General features: G+C 39.9%; 1 protein-coding gene, 1 long non-coding RNA gene and 1 other non-coding gene across 3 annotated transcripts; 2 read left to right on the plus strand and 1 right to left on the minus strand.

The window, feature by feature from the left end:
* Positions 1-72: 72 nt before the first annotated feature.
* On the minus strand, positions 73-15,123 carry LTA4H (leukotriene A4 hydrolase). The gene is made up of 19 exons (XM_064419774.1): positions 14,921-15,123; positions 13,840-13,970; positions 11,625-11,745; positions 11,083-11,151; positions 10,303-10,407; positions 7,985-8,037; positions 7,264-7,336; positions 6,811-6,951; positions 6,571-6,594; positions 5,625-5,695; positions 5,400-5,511; positions 4,434-4,578; positions 4,253-4,356; positions 3,831-3,901; positions 3,544-3,598; positions 2,614-2,709; positions 2,014-2,096; positions 1,189-1,293; positions 73-882 (listed from the first exon to the last, which is right to left on the minus strand). The coding sequence occupies exons 1-19, from the start codon at positions 15,065-15,067 to the stop codon at positions 762-764; spliced, it is 1,827 nt and encodes a 608-aa protein (XP_064275844.1). The 5' UTR covers positions 15,068-15,123; the 3' UTR covers positions 73-761.
* On the plus strand, positions 5,416-11,630 carry LOC135300391 (uncharacterized). The gene is made up of 3 exons (XR_010362276.1): positions 5,416-5,548; positions 8,988-9,050; positions 10,095-11,630. It is a non-coding gene; the product is annotated as an uncharacterized LOC135300391 (long non-coding RNA).
* A 210-nt stretch (positions 15,124-15,333) lies between the features above and the next one.
* TRNAD-GUC (transfer RNA aspartic acid (anticodon GUC)) lies at positions 15,334-15,405 on the plus strand. The gene has a single exon. It is a non-coding gene; the product is annotated as a tRNA-Asp (tRNA).
* Positions 15,406-22,242: the final 6,837 nt, after the last annotated feature.

The following is a 22,242-nucleotide window of genomic DNA, read 5'->3' on the forward strand; positions in this document are numbered from 1 at the left end:
GTAGAGTAAATAAAACAAAACTGTTAAATCAAAATTTTTTGTACAGATCAATACACAGACAAGACAGACAAGTAGGGAATGAAAGATTTCTTTTTTATTCTTTAGGTACTTGAAATTTCAACCACTGTGCTATGGAAAAGAATGCTGTGCACAAAGAGCCATACCATCCACCAATTAATTTTCCAAGTCCTTCAATTCTATCACTGACAAATGACCACATCTCAGAACAGTTTTTGTGTATTCTAAAAATTGCTTGTAATCAAAACATTCTCTCAATTCCAGAGATATAGCAATTTTGCTGCTTTAGTTGAAAATGCAAAATAGAAAGGGTAGGAGAATGGAGTGCAAGCAACCTTGCCCCTGATGAATTACAGCTGTGCTAATTATCAAAGAGGAGGAACTGCCTTGCCTTCAATGGGACACGGCTGTGTCCAATGAGGACGGGCGTTATAAAAGAGTAGGTTAGCTGGTCAAGGAGACACAAAGGAGAGAGACAGAAAAGGAAGAGTTTTTTTGCTGGCCCTGTCGTGAGGGGCTGTTGTTGGAGCCTGCTGGAGTCAGAGTCTGGGAGTAGTTGGAGCCTGCTGGCAGTGCTATCTACTGCAACAGCACTGAACTTGATTTGGAAAATTAATTTGAAGTTACATAAGTACCAAAGCAGCAGAGCATTTTATGGTATAATCAAGCACGCATATCAACGGTTTGGGCAATCAGTCTCTTCTTTCAGCAACACAAAAATCTCAAAGAAATAAGTACATTTGTCACTGGTCCTGCTTCAAGTCTTTGCCCACAAGCATTGAGGTGACGGGGTGCATAGAGGCCCTATGCTCCAGAAACGTCTTGACAGCCAGATCGCGACTCTTGTCAAAACTGTAAAGATCCCTGTAAAAAAAGGAGTGGGGGGAGGCACCATTACAAAAATCCAGGAAAATAATACAACAGGAATTTTCCCAAGGTTTTACTTTTCCTTCAAAAGCCTTGCCTTAAGGTGCATCCTAAGCTTTTTTCTATGCAAAAACATGTCAGCAAGTGGAAATTGCCTCTGAAGATAATCTAGTTCACAGTATACAGAGAATTCTGTATTATGCCACTTCAACATGTACAAAAAATGCATTTCAAGTATTATTCATTCCATTATACTAGAAATGTCAACAGCATGAGCTCCTGCAATTTGGAGATTACTTTTACCTGAACAATGGTCGAGTAAACTTCATCCTGCCCTGATCTGTTGCCATTTTTAAAGCCAGAGGAATAGCTTCTTCCCACTTGGACCTGATACAGAGGCGCAGCCATCTGGAGGTCAAAGAAAAAAGCTGCACTTATAATTTCATTAGTGGTAGCATGGTGGTTGGTTATCTAATGATTCTGTTCCCATAAATGCTTTGAGCACTGCTGTGTCATCATGGGAATGAGATTCTAGCTCAACATCAAGTATTTAGTGTTTTACTAGCACACAACATACATCAACTTTTTTGTACAACAGGAAAGGACTGCAGCTCAGTTCCTCCAAAATGGAGGATTATTTTCTGCAGCTATGTATTTTTTATATTACAGTAGTGTCCAGTTGCATCACACAGAACTAAATTATACAGCACTTGTCTCATTTGACCAATGGATAAGACAACCAACCAACCAACCAAATGAAATGTCACCAGCTATTATTTTGATTTAAAAATAAATTGATCTTGTGAGAAGAAGTAGAAACCATACAATATGTTTAAAATACTTTGTTATCAGGTCATCAGGTTCCTTTGTTAGCATGCCAGATTAAAATAAAGAACAGTTTATCTGCTGTCCACTGAGTTCTTCTACTAGACTGTATTTGCCCAATTCATGAATAACAGGATACCACTCTAGTAAGCATGATGCCTGCACATACATTTACAAAGCCACAAGAAAAAACCCCAAACCCAAACCCTGCCCCAGTTCTGTAAAACAGGATGTCTCAGGTGAAGCAGGACAACTTGTTTTATGAAAACATTTAATATTTTAAGTGCCCATACTAGAACAAACCTGAATCTTATTTCAGAGTTGTTTATAGCATTGAAGTCATATACTTCCTGCATGCGTTGGACATGTGACAATGGAAGAGGTGCCTGAAAAAGACATTGCACAGTCAAAATAAGCCAGAGGAAGACTTCAAGCCAGACATTTCAATAATAAACAGAGTAATTCAAGATGCTTGGTACTACAAAGAAACTGAAGTCCTACCATGACAAATATTTCATTTGTTCCTTTTATCTTTTCAGTGTATGGAAAGGGGCAAGGAATAAATATTACCTAATTCCCACATTCTATACTATTGAAACATTCAAGACAAAGTATTTTTGTTCAATTTTATTTATAGCTTATTTGCTATAACATCTGATACAGACTGATTCAAACACCTCATGGTTTTGGCTTTCAATGCAAAACACTTTGTTTGTTGTTCATTAGCTGAAGAGCCAGACATAACAAGGGAGGCAAGGCTAAAGTTTTCAATTACTATGCATGCTGACAGCAAATTAATTTACCAAAACATAAAAGAAAAAGAGTAGCTTAATTTCAAAGCTCGTTAGAGCTTCTATGTCTGCTTTTGTGACCAGAATCAAGTCATCCCAGGTGTGCATTTACCTCCAGAAGCAACAGTGCCAGGAACTCAATTAACTGATGAGATGACATTTCCTTCAGGTCTGCTGAGCTGAATGAGCCCAAATCACTTTCTTTTGCCTAAAAGAGAACAGGTACTTAATTGTTTATAGGTATTTCAAAATACAATCAGGTGTAATTTTCTGTTTTGATATCCACACTTTTGAGCCATTTCACTTAAAAAAGATACTGATTTGTGTCTGTGCAATAGGGGGAAGGGAGGGACTTGAGCTGCTGTCTGATGTTTGTATACTTCACTTATTTTCTCTCCACTGATCCTTTTATCCCCACTGACTTTCTGTTAGTTAAGTGAAAAATCAAATACTTTTTTGTAAAAAGCAACAATCAGATAAAGAAAATTAAAAGACAGGATGCAAGTACAGTGAAAAGCTACAGAAGTAACAAAACGAGGGTATACTGAATTCTTTATTTGTTGTATGACTTTTATGCTTCCAACTACAAGAAAATTATGTTGCATTAATTAATATACTTTAGGTACCAGTTTTTGATGGGAAATACATACTAACTTCAGTATACCATAGAGGAACTACTGCTAATACAATATAATCAGTAATGCAGAGGTACCCTGGCATTTGTTTTTAAATCAAGCCATAATATCAGGGTTTCAAAAAGAGTATTTTCCCTTTGGTTACAGCATAGGTATAACAAGAAGTTGGCTCTGTGCCTTGTTAGAATATGGACTGCACTTCACAGACAGAAGTCACAGCTAATCCCTTGACTCTACAATGAAGGTCTAGTCTAGGAAATGCAAAATCAATCCCCAGCAGCCATACTGTGACTATAAATACACACATTCTCAACAAATGAGAGAGTTTAGAAGAGAATGGCTCACTTTGTATAACAAAATATTAGTTTTTCAAAATAGAGACATTTCAGCATTCTTTAACCACTCACTTGGATCCATCTTTGGCTCAAGGCAATGCAAGCATTTGATAGTGTCGTATCATACCTGTCAAATATTACAAACAAAGGTTCACATAATGAAATAACCACAGAATAAAAGACTGAAAACATTAACAGTGACTATTTTTATTGCTATAAACACCTACATAGTGCTAGTGCATTTCCCAATAAAACATTTATAAGACTTTCACCCTGTTTACAAACTGCTTCATGACTTTTAGGAAAATCACTTGCAATCTGGAGAAGGAAAAGATGAACTACAGAAGAGTGCAGCTTACGTAGGCTTCACTGGTGGCATTCCTGGAGCATGAAACCATGAGTTCCAGTCAACTTTGTCAAGAATATCTACCTACAAAGCAACACAAAACCTTATTAAATTTTAAATATAATTTTAGGATTATTTTGAGAAAAAGAAATCTATTTTTCAATATTTTTATTTGTTTTGATAACATTCCTCCAATTACCCCAAATAATCCTACACAGATTACTTTAAAACAAAGCATTCTCCTCTATGAAAAGAAAAAAAAAAAAAAGGCATCTTAATGCAAACCCATCTTCACAAGGTTCCAGATTACATTATATTAAGTTCTTGAAATAAAGAAAAGAAATATAAAGAACTGTCTTTAAGTAAGTTCTGACCTAAGTCAGAATTTCACATAATTCAAAGGTTCCAAGCAATCAGTTTTAAATATTACCCAACCTTATCCTTGAAGTAGGAGTACAAGAATTTCTTCCAGTCCTCCGTTACGATGCTCTTATAAGCAAAGTTCTGAACATAAGCCTTCAAGAAGCCAATGAAGACATCTAACAAAAAAGAAAATGTTTTAGTGTTTGAAATTAAAGTGGAAAACAAAAACATATAAAATCTGACTAATGCTTACCTGGTCCTCCAAGGAGCTGTTCGAGGTAAAAAAGCAAAGCAAAACCTTTCTCATATGGCACAGAGGAATAGGCAACATCAGGATCTACTTCATCCAGATTAATGACGAGGTTAGTTACAGAATTTTTATCTCCAAGAGTATTTATCTGTGTCAAAGACACAAGAACATATATCAGTCTAGGAAAACTGGCACTCCTGCAGATCTGTACTAATTATTTTTAGAAAGGTATAAACCATCCGAAACTGAGACAGCTTCATTTCAAAGCATTCTCCTTCTTTTTTCTGAAGTTCTGAATCTTCACAAAACTTAAATTACTAAAGTTTAGAATCACCCATCCTGTGCTCCAGCTGTCTCAAAGCAGTTAACTATCATGTCTGTCTAACCATGAGCACCTATTAGTCTGGCTATATTTATCCCCTTATTAACAAACTATTTGAACTACATCACTAAACCTTTGAATTTAAAACCTCTGTTGGCAGACGGAGAAGTGCCAGCAAAACTTCAGCTCTGAGTAGAGGTAGAACAGAATTCAGGCTGCTCAGGGAACTAGTAAGATATCACAGACTAGAAATCTGAAAATTAAAGTTTGATTATGCTACCAAAACACAAAACTAAACAACTCTCTTAGACAGTAAGAAATTAGTTGTTGCATGAGGCACTGGAAATTCTGATGGTCATGGCTGTGGATAATTTTGATTACCTTTCAGCTGCTTACCAGTATGCTAACAGGTAATACTGCAATTTAGTCATGCCCAGAAGAGGCTGTAATGATGTTTGTCCTTACAGAAAAGCTCAAAACAATTCAAAAAGCTTTATCTAATCTGAGTATATGAAGCTATTACCTTGGGTAGCAATCCAACACCTTGGAATCAAAGTTGTTCATCCTCTAATAAGAAAGCATTAGGAAAGCTGACAAGACAAATTTTATTTGTGGGAAACATGTATGATGACTTTAAAACTATTTACTGTATTCTGCAGCTCTCGCCAACCTCCCAGGGCCTGGAAGTGCCTGAACTGCTCCCCAAACAACCGACCGCCGATCCTGCGTTCCAGGTACACAGTGTGACCCTCATTCAGCCTGGGAAGACATTGATGAAGTCAGCACTGGGAGGATGGTAAAATGAATTTAGCTAGTCTCTTTAAAGATTAAATTTAAAATATGATTTGCATTGCACTGAACATCATACCCACCAAAAATGCTCCCATGTTTTGTTGGTTACCAAGTTTCCTGTCCAGCTATGAGAGATTTCATGCGCAATAACCTAAAACACAAAAACAGATCCACCATTTAGACTCCTCTGGAAAAAAACCATCAGATTCCAACAGAAATAATAAAATGTTAATGGGAACTCATTTTCTATGTTATGTTCATGAAGTCAGTTAGCATTCACAGTTCTGCAGACCTATCCATGTGAATTTTGAGCAGAGGACTCATGCCATTCTAGCTGACAGAAACAATTTTCAACATCCAGCCTACAAGCCATAGAGCGATTCTGATCAACAGCTTGGTGTAGGTAACTTGTTTATGAAAACACATTTCAGAATACAGAATACCAAGTGATGGACTAGTACTGCTTTCTCACCTAAGCAACTTCTGCAGTGGGAAAGCTAATGATGCATGATACATTAAAAAGTATCCTTGTCAAATATTTCAGTATTCTTTGTTTAAGACAACCTTTTTTTTTTAAAAGTTTAGCAGTACATCAGTCCAGTAAAAAGACATAGGAAATAAAATTGCATTCAGAGTATTTAACTTAGCAGAAAAAAAAGACACATAGAGGAAGAAGTTATCTCCTAATGATTTTGATGAGGCCAATTCAGTTGAAATTTTCAAACATATCTGTACACAGACGTTGTGGTTTAACAGGACAGGAAGAGTTATGGAGCAGCTAACCTCAGGCAGCCCCCTGTGTATACAGGCACCATGTTATTTCCATCTGTCGGTTATACAAAATAGATACTTTACAGAGTTTACTTAGAATTAACACTCACTTTTGTAACAGTTCTTGACTTACTGCCTTACATTTTCATTTCCCCAATGAAAAAAGACAAAGTTTTTAGGTATTTATTATAAAGGAATTCAGATACATCTTCAAGTTGTGTTCTACCTGAAGAGATGAACCTATTTTTGACTTACATTTGATAGAGATCGATCACCTGCCTAAAAAGAAAAGGGAAAGACAAGTTAGTTGTTAGGTTCAGCCTCAAAATAGATCACTTCATGCAATTTCTTGTATGTTCCCTAACTCCAAAAGAGGCAGGAACATTTACAGGTCTTTCTAGGAAGAAGACTAATCCAACTTGTGTTTTAATATTCATCACCTAATTGATATGCAAGCCCTAAGGAAAAGCTGACTTTTATCACTGCTATACTTACCAGTAGTGTTGGAGTTACAAAAGTAAGACAAGGATTCTCCATACCACCATAAGGAAAAGAAGGTGGTAAGACTAACAAATCATACTGTCCCCACACATAAGGTCCTGCCAAATCTTCTGCTGTTTTCAGCATAGCTTCAGCCTGAAAAAAGAATGCACATTAGTTTCGAAGATGATTTCTGACTACAAATACTGAACAAATAATTACCTATTGATCTCATGTTTCATTCCCTTTCACTTTGTCAAGTCCCACATGTAAAACAAGTATGGGACTGTATCAATGTGTATTTTCAGTACTAAGTTTGTACTGCAATAGAATAGTAGCATTTTGTGGGATGGGAGGTGGAGAAAGGAGAACTAAAGATGACCAAAACAGTGAACTGTAGTCTGTTCTTTTCCAATACTATGTGAAATAGTTATCTTACACCATTTTTTGTTGTTGTTAATTACTCACCTCAGAAAATTCATAGGCTGATTTATCCACTAGTTCCTTTTCAGCCCACACCAGTGTCCTTGGGCCAATCTTTCTGTTGAAAGTAAAAATAAATGCCAGTAAGACAGAAGTAATTCTATGGGAAACTAATACAGACAGCATATGTGTAACTGTGCTCTTGAGTAACCACTGTTGCAGAGGAAACTCATTAGAGAATCTTTGTCTGCTTTTCCTCTCCATTGCTGAAGCAAAGCCTTAGCAAACAAAACAAACAACACGCATGCATTATTCAGCACAAAGGAACAGGAAAACCACTTACAGATTTTTAAACACTATCAAGCCCTTATATAAAAGCATTACTGTGGCCTAGATTAACACAACCTTGTGCCAATGAGAAACGAAGCTGAAGCAATACTTTTCTGCCTTTGACAGAAAAGGCTTATCTGTTAACAGACAAGGCTTATCTGTTAACTAGGAAAGAAGATCTATTCCCTGTGCTAAATTTTAAACACTAAGGGCTTTTTCAGGTCCAAACTCTTTATGCTGTTTCTCTAATTTACAGCACAAGTAAAAAAATTATTCAAGAGCAAATCAACATACATGCAGTTTGATACAAATAAACTGGTTAACTGAATCTCTAAGACCCTTTAAATTTAGACATAAGACCAAGAAACATTTTTTTAAAAAGCTCAAACTATTTATTGTGGTTATTAATATTTATACATTGTACAGATTCACTCACCGACTTTCTAAAGCTCCAACCACTAAAGCAAACAAGTAGCAAGGTATAGGAACCTAGTGGAGAACACAGGAAAAATAAAGAAATCTTATTTGTAATGTCAGTTATCAGACTACTGACTCAGAGAAGTACAAAAGTATATAAATAAAGAAGATATCCTCCAGAGTTTCCTGCCTTAAAGGCAGGCACTGTTTTTCAAAAACATTGTTCTTTCTCCCCGAATGATAGTCCTTTATCTACAGGATGTACTTGCTTCACAGATGTTTCAGGCAAAACCCACAAAACTGTAAGTATCATCTCTGTTTGAAAAAATCTGCATACAAAAATTCCTGCTTGTTTGGTTTCTCTTCAAAAGAAAGTCAGTTCTCCATATTCATTTCAGTTCCACTAAATTTTATGGAAGGAGAAGTTGAGAGATACTGCTCAGAAAAAGGACAGTTTTATCACACAGAAGGATGCAGGAAGAGCTTTAATGAAGTAAACAAGAATATTTATGGATATAAATACATTAAAGACAAAAGATTCAGGAAAAATCAAAATGTATATATTTGATTTCCATATTTGGAATTAAAAAAACTTGGAATATTTTTTATTTCAATGAAAAAAACTCCTAACTAAAGTATTTTTAAAGAGAATTGCTTTCTTCAAGAGCTCTGGAATGAGCCATCCTTGTTAAAGTTCCATTTCATCTGAATTAAAAAAATGTAAAATAAGTAGGGCTTTAAATCATAATTAGTTGGAGACACAATTTCAGAAAATTTTATTCTACTACTATCCACAAACCATTTAAATATTGGATATTAAAATACCCATATCATCATCTGTATTTTAATTTAATTTTACTTATTAACCCACAGAACATATTATTGAAAAGAACAAATTCCCTTGACTTATGTTATAGATGAGTTAAGAAAAAACTATCAATACACCTTCATATTTTGATGTCCAATTTGCTAATTTGACTTTTGAAATTCAAATGTCAACGACTGTAAACTCGTTTTTACAGAGGTTGCTCTCCACTACCCTTCTTTCCAGCCTGGCTATGCAGGAGCACAAAAAGTAGTTTTAGGTAAGCCTCAGCACACATATATATCCAAGAGCTTGATGCATTTGCCTTTTTCATCTGAGGAAACAGACACCTCTTCTAACATATCAGTGTCATCATTGCATCAGGCAATGTGTGTGTCCTTTTTCATGTCTTTTTCATTTATGTATTTTGTGTTTAATGTGTTTTCTTTAAAGAAAAGCATGTATTTTAAAAAAAAAAATAACGTTTTTCTGTATCAGAAAGTGTAGCATCATTTCAATTACACTAAATGTTACTTCTTGTATAGGTTCATCATGCTTATCAACAGTGTATTCGTAGATAACATTCATCTCTGGATTACAGAGACAACATAGACTGAGAGTGGCAAATGTTTTGGCTCCACAGAGAGGGCAGAGCACTGTCTACTGATGAGCTCACAGATAAGGGAATTGATTTTTTCCCCTCTCTCAGGTTTCATGCAGCAGCCAAATCAAACCCAACAGCTGCTGCAGTTCAGAGTACTCTGACCCCCTCCTCTCCTCCAGTCACATCATAGCATTCCTCCTTGCAGTTATTCAGTGTCAACAGCCCAGATCTTATGTTCATTTTATCTGCTTGTTCAGCAAAATGAACTGGGCTCACTAGAAGAGGTCATAAACACCAGAACTGTAACCCAAAAAAACTGTGAGAACAAAAATTCCAGAAGAGTAAATCAGGACTGCTGCTTTATGAACAGTGGAATCATTAGACAAACTGCACCACTTACTAAAACTTCCAGAGAAAAGCAATCTTTGATTGACTGGAGATACTTTCTTTCCATACAAACGAAAGTTTTCACAGTCCAAAAAAAAATTTAAAAATTTATCGTCAGAATTTGCCTAACTTCAAGCTAAAAATTGGTTCCAATGCTGAGTTTCTCTGCTTAGATCTTGGTGAGCTTAAAATTTGCAGGGCCTCTTTTCCAAAACTTCCTTCCATATTATTTGCATCTGCACTATTTTCTAAAAATCAGTAGACAGAAAGGGTTGTGACAAAACTAGTTTTGAGTATTGAAACATTTTCAAAACTCGAATTTGGCTTTTCTAGGAATGCCGAACAAAGACCAGTAAGCACCACCAGCACCAGCACTTACTGGTTGCCTTCTCAGAGCTGGAGTTCCATAATGCCTCACATTTCTGGAGTGGCAAAGACCTAGGTGAGTCCCATGATGTACCCAAGCCGTACCTGAGGTGCTTGTGAGCTGCACAGGTCAGGAAGCAGACCCTGTGCAGCCTGTCCCAGCCCGAGCACTTACGTTCTGGCTGAAGCGGTAAACCTTGTGAGCGCTGTCCTCTGGGTCGGGCGCCTCGCCGTCGCGGTTCGCGCTCATCAGAGCCACCAGCTCCTTGGGGACAGAAATCTGAAAGGACACCCAGCCGTGAGCACTCAGCACTACACTCCCTACTACAAACAGCTGATAACAAAGAGCAGCCCGGATTTGTTCTGCTGTTAGGTCATCTCTGTCAAGTAGAACATACGGCATATGGAAAATGTTGTCATGAATTCAGGCAATATTGGATTAATCAGAGGAGTACCTCCAACAGAAGTTAAAAGGTTCACTTCCTTCAGACAACTGAATTGTAATGTCACAGTGCACATCTATCTTGCTTTTTGCTTCTTAAAACTATTTACACCAGGACTGCAAATAACCCCTAGCTATACAACAGAATATATTACTTATGGCATACATAAGAGCCTTTTCAAGTGTTTTTTACTCCACTGCACGCTTTGCTGTCTTACTGTCAGCTTTTCCTGATTTTAGAGCATCTATCTTTCTTACTACTGCATTTTTACTTCCTTTTGCAAATAGATACATAACAATGAAAAAAGAGTTGGCATATACAAAAAGGAAATGGTAAAGTTAGAGAACTGCCACAGGGAAGATCAGCTCTTTCCTCTCACATTAAGCTGAAAGTTAACATTCTGGTTTTATACTAGGCCAGATGCTAGCAGCTACCAAAAAACCCTGGCCAATATAAATTCACCCACTGCAGCAATTGTCTTCAGTTAAGACACATGATTTAGGTTCATCTACCTCTGCATAGTAGGTCAGTTTCACAGCAGGTGTGTCTTGGCATGGAAAAATGGCTCTGCAGTGGATAGCCTAGAGAGGGAGAAAGGAAAAGAAGATAAAACAAAACAAAACAAAACGTCTTTCTAATGCAGATGACTAAAAATAAATCAATTAATATACTATAGTGCAAGTCTCTACAGCTCCTCTAGAGAATCCATTATCTATAATCCAGTACTTCTATCACTTAGAGCTTACAGGCCTTTATAAAAGGAACAATACTGGGTAAGGCAGATCAACAGACACAAGTATTAGTTGAAAAGGGCCATATGCTCTTCAACAAGGATACTGAAGTGGCTAAAGCAGTTCCAGAATTACCAAACTGTAAACATATAATAAAATCTCAACGACATCCTGACATTAAGTGTTTTCATTTAGGACCTTTGACACACAGCTAGAAGTTACAGGCTACTGCTCTTCCCCTTTCTAGCCTTTCTCTCCAGTTCTTTAGAAACCAAGGGAAATTACAGTGGTATGTCAAGAAGTTTGGAAAAAATGAACTCAACCTGGCACTGGCTGAAGAGAAATGGGTGTTTCTTTCCAGAAGTTTGTTCTGGAGTAAACCACTGGAGAGCTGAAGACTGTGGAGAGCTTTCAAAAGAGATTTCAACAATTGCTTCTTGTCCCCTGTATAATAAAGAAAACAGTCAGACTGTTTTGACACAAATCCTGATCACACAGAAATTCCTCTGTAGAGATGTCTGAAAAACAGGTCTGCAGCACTGTCTCAAAAGCATTAAAAATGAGAACAAGTATCATACTAAAAGCAATAATTCAATTATGCTGTTAAAAATTGCTAGCTGATTTCATTTTTTACATCCCAATACTTTTATTATTGTTTTTACTAACCAGGACCTTTTCTCTCAAGGAGAGCACAGACCTTTTCTTTAAACTATTTGGGCCAGCTACATGTATATAGTTCTGTCACAGCTAAGTAACCTTGTACATGTAAGTGTAAAAACCCCTCTGCAATACACCAAGAAAAAAGTGCAAAACCATGCATAAGAAGACACATGACTGAATAATATAGAATATGTATTCTGTACATTAAAAAATTAGATTTTGTGTCTGATGTTAATGTTCTGTAAACATTATCCTTAAGAAGAAAAAAACACCCTGAAAATTATCAGAAATTACAGAATTAATTCCTATTAACTATAGGGGTCAACAAGAAAAAGAAATAATGTTCAGATTTTATTCAGGGTTTCAGAACTGGTGTCAAGTAAAAACTAACAATTGTGTGTAAGACAGGTATCAGTTTGCTAATGAGAGACCACACACCAACCTGACACACCTATACTCTTATTTATTAAAAACATATCTTAACCATCACTGACACCCAAAGCACATGGAAGTACTTGCTTCTGTCCTCAGAAAGCTCCAGATTATACATGCAACTCTTGGAAAAAACAATCCAGCCATAAATCAGAACAAACTTCAGCTAATCAGAGGAGTTGGACACTAGATAAGCTGACCAGCTGTACACATGTACACCTGATTTATAACCAGATTCCTGGTTTATAACTTATTCCAAAGTACATATTAGACAAGAAAAGGGAAAATAACTGCTATTACCATAAGGCACCTTGCTTTCTGAACAATCAGACTTCCAGCTGTAACTCCCACCCTTTCCTATCATTGTTTTATTGATAGTTGCATGGGGGACTATGTCTCACACTAGATTATGAATTCTTACGGTCACAACTCACACCTCCCTCTTTTTTTCTTACCAGGAAATTTAGCACTTAAAAAAAAAGGCAGCTGAAAGTCAAATAAAAGAAATGGGCCTATATTTCTGATGTGGTCTGTTTGCTCAAGTACTTAATTTGTTCCATTTCATAAGAGACCAGAAGTGTTAACTATTTTATGGCATTCCTTTCTCTTCCTCATTATTTGTGTTTCTTAACTGCACTAATTCAGTGTACAACATTAAAAAGAAAAAAAAAGCTTGGAAACCAGACTAAACTGAAAGTTTTTAGAGGTAGCAACAAGTTCTAAAAACCAAACAATAAGAAGTAAGAAGCAACTTGATATTCAAGTATATTCAAACAAGGGAACTTCCTTATACAGTCACAGCTTTCAGCTTTGGCACCATGGAGGACTGAGATACCACTGAGTTACAACATACAAAGCAAAGTGCCAAAAAACATACTGTAATTTGGCAACACCTTTTTAATCATGCACCTTAAGAGGTAGACCATGGTTAGGTCACTCTCCATCATGCTGCTGAAACTCAAGTTCCAGCTTTCAGAGACTTGGACTTAGCATAGCCAACAAAACAAAACTTTGATTATCTGAAAACATCTCCTATCTAAGCATAGTGGTAACCTGAGGTTCTACAGAAATGCAGAACCAGCCCTTGTATAAAAGAAGATCCAACAGGGGCTGGTGCTCCATGTGCTCCACACTGTAACAATTCGAAACCAGGTAGTTAAAGCAGAAACAATATTACAGATGAGAAGCACTGGAAAAATTGTGATACATTTCACATCATTTTGCTACTCAGTTTAGTTAGTATTTCGTTTGTGATACAAAGTCTGGGGACAGTGCCAAAAGTGCCAAAAGTGACACTAATCTACAAGATCATACCAAATGAATGCAATACCCTGATTCTAATTTGTAAGTCGCTTTGCAAGCTTTACTCAACAACCCTACAGCCAGACAAGCAGCTTATACAGTGCATTTTCAAAACCACCTAAAGGAGCAGGCAAAAGTGTGTACCTTCTTAGCTCATTTGGAAATGTGATTTCTAGAGGGGTCCCCTTGAAACTGTGCTTTTCTCCAAAAGCAAATTGTGCCTCCTGTCCATTTACAGTCACTTTAAATACCTGTACGTCTTTTGTATCCAGGACCTGTGATAAAGAACACATTGCATACCAGTTAAATAGTGTAAAATAATAAATGCAGCACTAAGAAATCTTAAACACAAGTCCCTCTGAAGGAAAAAGTATTTTCTAAGTAAAACCAGAAAAGCTGACTGTGTTGACTACCTGGAACCAGCATTTTAAGAGAGCAACATTGAACTGGGAAAGCTGGAGGGAAAAGAGGAAGAAAACCAACTTCTAACCATAGAAGCGAGTTTATTAAGAAAAACTATGAAGGTAACAAGTCCACAGTACTGCTAGGAAGTGAGTAGAACGGTGTAAAAGCCCTTGCTAAGGTTTCCGTCCTGGAACTGCCACTGCGAATCCAGACCTTCATGCAATGGAAGGTGAATTAAATAGTGCAGCAGTCATTTTTAGCACGAATGAGGCGTTACTCTTTATTACTATTAGGACTGGGCTTTTTACCCTAAATAAATAAGCGCCAACCACCAAAGAATTTTATGGAGTCAGCAGGAGAAAAGGCCAGAACCCCCAAACTTCGAATACAATGCGAAGTTTAGGAGGTTCACATGCCTATTTGCAGAGATAACAGAGAAAGCAGCCGGCATAACGAAACACAGAGGCGAAAAAGAGACCTAAATCCAGATTTCCAGTGATTTATTCCCATCTTTTCGGCAGCCTGCTCTTCGCCGCTTTAAAGCGATGAGCCAGTCTTGCCCTTCCCTTGCGCACCGCGCCGGCTCTGGGGGGCTAAGCGGGAACCGGGGGCTGCGGGGCGCTGTCAGGCTCCAACCGAGCAGCAGGCAGGGGCGGCGGGTCCGAGGAGGGCCAAGCGGCGGGGAAGGAAGGACGGACGGACGGGGACGACGGCGGAGGGAAGGACGGGGGCAGGGAAGGCGGCAGCGGCGCGGGCTCCGGGCTCGCCCCTCACGGCCCGCGGGGTCCCCTCGCGCCCCCCGCCCCCCCCGCGCCGTTACCAGGCAGCGCAGCGCCTCGCGCTCCGCGCGCGCCGTGAGGGCGGCCGTGCCCCGCAGCACCCGCGCGCCGAAGTCCGCGCGGCAGCGCAGGTGGAGGTGCCGCGTGAGGCAGCACGCGGGAGACGCGAACGAGCTCGGGTCCGCCATCGCTCGCGCGCCGTCCGCCCGCCCTGCCCGGCCGTGCCACCGCGGGCAGCACAGAGCCCGCCGCGGAGAGCGCAGGGGAGGCCCCTGGGAGGTGTAGTGCCGCCCTCCGCGCGGAGAGGGCGGGGAACGGCGTGAGAACTACGAAACCCGTGGTGCATTGCGAGAGAAAGAGGAGCGGGTGGAGCAAGACGCATGATTGGCCCTCAGTAGTGTGCGAATGGCCAAACAGAATGTGGGCCCTACTGAGCAACGTGTAACTGTACAGTTCCTCGTTAGTATAGTGGTAAGTATCCCCGCCTGTCACGCGGGAGACCGGGGTTCGATTCCCCGACGGGGAGGTACGAATCTTTTTTCCTACCTAGCTGGCTCTACTGCAAAGTTTTTGGGAAATCAAAGCTGTTCCCAGACAGCTGTATTAAAAGTGTTCCGACTCTGAAACAGGGAGAACAGAGGAAAACGGGTACGGGTCGGGCTGCCTACCTGCTCCAGGGCTGACATAGGAGCAGGGCTTCACAAGAACAGACACGGGAAAAGTGTTTTCATACTTTAATGGCTCAAGCAGCTGAACAAGAGGGTTAAACCTTTCAAAAACATTCACCCTTTTTCTTAAACTGAGATGGAAAAAACCTAACTCAGCCTCCTCACCTGAGTCAGAAACAATGGGAAGGAGGACGGGTCAAACAGGCACAGAAAGGGGAAGGTGGAAGGCCAGAGGCCATGTCCTGGCTTGCAGTAACACAGCCTGGCATTTTTGTCCTCAAAGTGAGAACTTCAGCGATTGGAAAGCCCTGATGCTCCACTGGATCCTGCCCGGAGCACACTTAGCTATGTGCACTAGCTAAGAGTAGTTTGCAGAACAGCTGTGAGGCTCCAGCATCCCTGCTTACCTTTACTTAGTATCACTGAAAATGCTTTGTTAGGCACCCCGTCTTTTTTAATCCTTTTGCCAGAAATTTATTTTTCTATCTATTTATTACAATTCAGCACGAAGGTACTAGGAGAGATCTCCTATCTGTGGGAGGTCAGCAGATGCTGAGCAGTAAATATGATCGCCCAAATTTCTCTTTTTCCAAGACAGGAAATAGCTCCATGGCCAATTGCACATAAAAGGAGTAAGGAATTAGGACCCAAGGCAAAAGGCCAAGGCAGCCAGCTGTGAGGATGCCTGTGTCTGGTGTTCAGAGCAGGAGGCTGGCAGCCCTGCTCTGGCCCTGGCTTTGTGCACTCTGACAGTTCCACTAAAACTAATTTGATGCCCTGAACTGCACACTGAAAGCAGATAGTTCTGTACCATGAGCAACCTTGCACCAGCCACCCAACCAGCAGCAAGCACTCAAGTGACAATATGTGTAATAAGAGCTAAGGGGCAACTTGACAGAAAAGTTTGGCAACAAAGGGCAATTGCTGTTAACACAGCATTGCTGGAAACCATGGGCATGTAATGTCAGATGCAGAATCTAGCCCCTGTCAACCTCAGAGATTGGTTTCCACACCTTCAGCCCGAGTGTGGACAGCCATGGGAGCAGCACACCAAGAGCTGTGGGGAGCTGAGGGCACAGGAGGAGCACTAGGCTTGATGTGCAAGACCAAGAGATGGTTTCTGTGCTCACCAGCTGATGGCAAAGCCCATGGACCTCTCAAGAGCATCCCACCACCCCAGCTGTCCCATCTGGATGTGAACCTGAGATGGCAATGTGAGAAGTACATGAAGAAGAGGGGATGTGAGCACCATCCACAGTGATACTCTGGAGCTTTGTATAAACTCCTAGGCTACAGCCACATGCCCAGACAAACTAGGGCAGAACTTGGAAGGAGTTTCAGTAGGTCTGTACTATAGAAGGGAGAAAAAATAACCATAACATTTTCCCTTTCGTGATTTCTGAATTTCCTGCCAGCCATGCTCACTTCCCTTTCTCAAAATCCACATATATATGTCATCAGAAAATCAAGGGAACTTAATTTGTTTAGTAGACAGTTTATTTCAAAACAGAAATCAGACCATAAAATAAGATGCAAGAACCATTTAGTTGTTCATGTGTGTTGGCATCCAGTCAGGCAATTTCAGCTGTCATAAAACAATAAGGGATAAGAAAGGCAATTAATTCAAAACAGAACTCTGCTGACAGTGCTTTTAGTCATAAAAAAGAGCCTTGTAAGCAATTTCATACCTGCTTAGTCGTGGTTCTTGTTTTCAGATTTAGCTTCCACAGTCCTCAAGCCACTACTCAAGAGGCAAAGTTTTGCTATAAACCCACAGCTTCTAAAGTCCCAGAAAGACATTCTCCTTGGTGCATGGGCAAAGGTGAAAGGAAGAGGAACAAGGAGCTCAGGGCACTGAGTAGGGTTTTACAAGGTCAGCCTCTCTCCACCTGCAGGGTACTTTGTTCTCACCTGAGTCATCCAGGTCAGCTCAACTCTTTTCCTTCTCTGTGCTACCAAATCCTTCCCACGCACCCCCACAGTGCTGTTGTTCCCCAGCTGGCAGTGTGGAGCCAGGACACCTGGAATGCCAGCAGGCCCAGACACAGCTCCCCACACGTTTCAGACCTTCCTGAGAATGCTAGTGCAGTCCAGGATGGCTTCCTCACGGCAATGTCCACAGCAAGGTGAGGGATTGCTTGGCTGGAAGACTTCTGCAGTTGTTTGCAGAAGCACAATTTGAATGAGCACTAATGAAATCTGGAGGAGCAAACAATTCAGTATTGATAGTAGAATTCTTTCTCAAATGCCTCTTTAATTATCCACACTCAGTTGTAACCTTCATCTCTTTTGATGCTTCTAGTCCTCCCACTCAGCTTGCCATCATGTGTGTGTGATTTGTTACCATCAATTTATCAAAAGCTCATGGAGAGCCAGTATTACGGCTGGTCAGTGGCCAAACCAGCAAAACAAGAGCAAGCTGGAGAGCAAGTTACCAGTTCCAGTCTTGCTGAGTTCATAGGCTGGTAGCAAAGCAACACTGTGGGGAGGTGTGGGCTGGAGTGTCAGCATAAGCATGTTAATGGCATCTTGCTAAAGAATCTGTTTGAAGTGTGTTCAAGCCCTGGGGACTGTGTAATCTTTAGCATTTTGTCCTCTGAGGGTTGTATTCATAGGTGTATTTAACTAAGTCTCTTAACTCTGCCAAATAATTCAATTAACCTTTTTCAAGGTGATTTTTGAAAGGCAAAATATTTCTTTCAAATGTTGAAAGACCCCTATATGTCATTAATAATGATGAAACACAAACTTAGGATAACAGAGTATCTCAGAAGTTTTATATTGGTGATTACTCTAAGGACAAAGAAAAGAAGATAGAACCCTTTCTCAAATGTAGAAACTGTTAATTGCATATCACTTAGAAGTAAACTAATCAGCAAGTAGGGAGATAAGGAAGAACAGATTAGAAAATGGCACTATAAATGCTCATCAAGGGGTAATGGCAGGAACAGACAATGACAAATTTTTGCAAGCTTTCTTGCAGGTCAGGACATGCAATGTAAACATGATGAACTGGCCATTTAGGAGGATATAAGTCCTTTACTCCACCTTGGCTCTTCTACAGAGACTCCCAGTGCTAAACCCTTTGGGTGCTAAGAGAAGAGGGGAATCTTGGCCCTCAGTAGCTGCTGTTTGCTTCTGATCCCTGCATAGGGTGAACCAGGGGCTCATATAAATATGAAAAGTAATATAAAAGAATTTAATCTTCATTGGAGAAATTTTGGCTTGTCATCATTAGTATCCACAAGTATCTTGTTGGATGCAAGAACCCCAATTTGCTCTGCAGTCTTCTCTCTCCACTGAGAAGTCTGGCTGCCAGTGGCCCTGGCCAGCTAAGAGCTGTGTGAGGGTGACAGCTGGGCCATGGCTGTCCCCAGTCTCTGCTGCCACCCCTGTCCCATTCACCATGTGCAGGTGCTGTGGTCTGTGCCCTTGCTGGAGGCAGCCCAGCTCCAGTGCCCACTCCTGCAGCTCCCTGGCACACAAACAATCACAGGGCAGCGTGTGGGGCTGTGAACACAGAATGCCACCAAGGAGCTGGCAGCTGAGTCCTCTCATCGGGAATTTCCAGCATCTTCACACAGGTCTGGGCATTCAGGTGCTGTGTGTTCCTGCAGCTCCCCCTGGGTCACTGGAACAATGATAAGATAAACTAGATGGGATGCTGACCTACCTGTAAATTAAAATATACCCAGGCCACCATCAGGCATTTAACCCCAATGCATTGTGGTTTTATAGCTCCTCCAGACTACCCTGGCATTTTTCCACGTTCACTTACAAGAAGGGTAAATTAGATGTCCACTTTTTCTCCAGTAGCTCTTAACACCTTGAGCACTCAACACTTGAGCATGATGATGTACAGGGAGCTGTTCCATTTTCCATGAATGACCATTAATAAATCCAGTTTCCTGGGACATATAGATGGAAAATATTTTAAAGCAATATTTTAGTAGTAGTTTATTCTCCATTTATTTATTTTTAATACTGCTTGAGAATGTCCATTCTATTTATTTTATTTTTCCTGAGCAAGGCTGTTCCTCAGTGCTGTCTTCTTTGTAGAAGCGAATGAACACTGCTTACAGTTCTATCTCTACCTGTCAGATGGTCTGTTAGATGTAATTTCTGTGTTGCTAGAGGTGCACACAGATTATACCACCAGAAAAATTAGCCTCTACTATTAGGCTATGTTTTTTAGGATATGTTTAAGCTACTAGAGATCTCATGTTCAGATTCACTCATAACATTTCAAAAGGAAAGTATCCAGAAATCACAATACTCATTTGATAACATTAACCTATAACTTTGGAATACACTATTAAGTAACTAACTTAAAAATTACTACATGAACTGCCTATATTTATATTTTTATGCTGTTATGGCACAATTCCTTTTTACCACTTCAGGATGTGCAGTGTGTTTTCCTCTCCAGCGGACATTATTTAACTGTGCATGGAGATCTAGCAGCCTTGGGATGCCATCATAACTGGCTCAAGTAAGGATAATTCCTGCCCCAAACCCAAAAATCTAGATGATGCAGAGTTAACTCTTCTGCTAATTTGATGCTAAATGTCTATTACACTATTTTGCCTACTCAGGATTTTGCTTTGTCTCATATTTTCCCTTTGTTAAATATTTTGAAATACCATGGATGACAACACTTCCTCTTTCTGGTCATGTTAGTTGCATGTAGCAGCAGTGGATTACAATATCCTTCTCTATTTGAAAACCCTAGTGCATACAAAAGTTTTTATACAGACAGAATTGTGGTATAAGAAGAAATCATATATGTTTTACTATAGCTGTTACTATCTTCGTAATCTTTTCAATTATCAATTTAAAAAACTTCTGCTTCTGGATGATTGGGTGCTTTCTGTTCCATGAGGTACCAAACAAACAAGCTCATACTAACTTTTAAGCATCCAAGATCTAACACTGAAACAAAAGAGATGGTATATAGGTTTCACACAAACCATGCTCCTTTGAGTAGTTTGCAAATGCTCATCTTCATTCAGAATAAACTCAATGATGACAAAAAGGATGTTTTTTTCTGTTGTTTAATATCTAAAGCTTTCCAATAGGTGATTCCATGCTTCTTTACTGAGGATTCAGCTTTGAGAGACCTTTACTCTGGAGATGAATACAAACTGGCCTCTGGATAAATTTGGGATATTGTTTTAGAGCTGGGAGCATTGAAAGATACTAATTGTTGATAACCTTATTATAATTTTGCTAGTAGCTGGTACTGCGCTGTGTTTTGTCTTTAGTATGAGAAGAATATTGATAACACACTGATATTTTGGTTGTTGCTAAGTAATGTGTACCCTGAGTAGGACTTTTTTGTTTCTCATGCTCTGACAGCGAGCAGACGCCCCAGAAGTGTAAACCACAAGACAAGGAGGCTACACCTCTCAGCAGAAGATACAACTTGACAATATAAGAGTAGTGAATGGCCTGAAAGATAAAGAATCCAGTAACGTGTTAGAAGACCCCAGACCAAAAATTACAACTGGACCAAGAAAGGCCTGTGACAAGCATGGGGGGGCAGGGTGTGTCTCTGAAGGCATTCAGCTCAAGCTGATCTGCTGCTGTACCACTCTGTGAAATTGTTTATTTTTATAAATTCAGGTGGCTGAGACTCTTTCATGATAAACCTAGGGTCCAGCCCAAAGGAGGAGGAAGTGCATCTGAGAGTGGGGGGATGTGTGAGCGACGAGTTGGAAGGGACACCCATTGCTCTCAGAACTGCTCACTGTCATGGGACTCCAGCCCCAGGAATAACAACCTCAGGTGGTGTGTGCAGCTCCTGGAAAGGTGTGAGAGTGCTCAGGCAGTGGCTTCTCATTTAACAGGAGTGCTGTGGAATAGCACCTAGATCTGGTGCTGACTTTCACCAGCAGATGCACAGAAAGGCATCCACCATCTCCTGCTTCTGCACCAGGCCATGCCATCTGGTCACTGTAACACGCAGCAATTGCGCTGCTCTTGAGCTCATTGTCAGGCCTACTTCTGTAGATCAGTATCTTGGACTTCTCTTAACTACTTTTGGGGGTTTTTTTGGTTTTTTTTTTTCTGCCTTTAGATTGACTTCTTGGAACCTTTATTTGATTGTTCAGGGAAGTAGTGCAAGTAATTATTTGGATATTTGTCCCCCATATCCATATTCAGATCAGGAATGCAAACCAGAGCAAAAACACAAGTAGAAACAAAAGAATTGTGCAGAAAAAAAGACTTCATTAGTCAAAGACTTAATAAAAAAAGCGGAAGTCTTATACATCTCAATTAGAGACGTCCTTATTCAAGAGTGGGAGCAGAGAAGAAATATGTACTAAACAGCAAAAGCTTATATTACAATTCTGTAAGAAAAGTTCAGTTTTTCCTCTTTTCAGTTAGGGCAATAGTATCTCTGTAACCTTTGAGGTTGCAGAGGCATTGTTTATTTCTTCTGCCTGGGTTACTACAGTCACACCATCTGCAGCATTCTGCTGTTGCTGCAGCATCCTGCTGTTGCTGCAGCATCACCAATGGAAATTTTTGCAAACCATTTGATATTATATTTCTGCCCCTTCTTATGCATAGACTTGGAGTGTGACATTAGAACTAGACATTAGATCAAGTCTATGTTACCATGCAGCCTTATGCGATGTTGTCAGTCTCTCCAAATTTCAAAACTTCTGTGTCAGATACATAAGAAATTA

The sequence above is a fragment of the Passer domesticus genome, chromosome 5, assembly GCF_036417665.1.
Source record: "Passer domesticus isolate bPasDom1 chromosome 5, bPasDom1.hap1, whole genome shotgun sequence".
NCBI classification, from domain to species: Eukaryota; Metazoa; Chordata; class Aves; order Passeriformes; family Passeridae; genus Passer; species Passer domesticus.

Coding starts and splice junctions, on each gene's coding strand:
- LTA4H (XM_064419774.1), bottom strand. CDS start 15,067: ATGGCGGACCCGAGCTCGTTCGCGTCTCCCGCGTGCTGCCTCACGCGG. Junction 7,337..7,984: donor GTTGGAGCTTTAGAAAGTCG/GTGAGTGAATCT, acceptor TACTTTCAACAG/AAAGATTGGCCCAAGGACAC. Junction 6,595..6,810: donor TTGTAACTCCAACACTACTG/GTAAGTATAGCA, acceptor TTTTCTTTTTAG/GCAGGTGATCGATCTCTATC.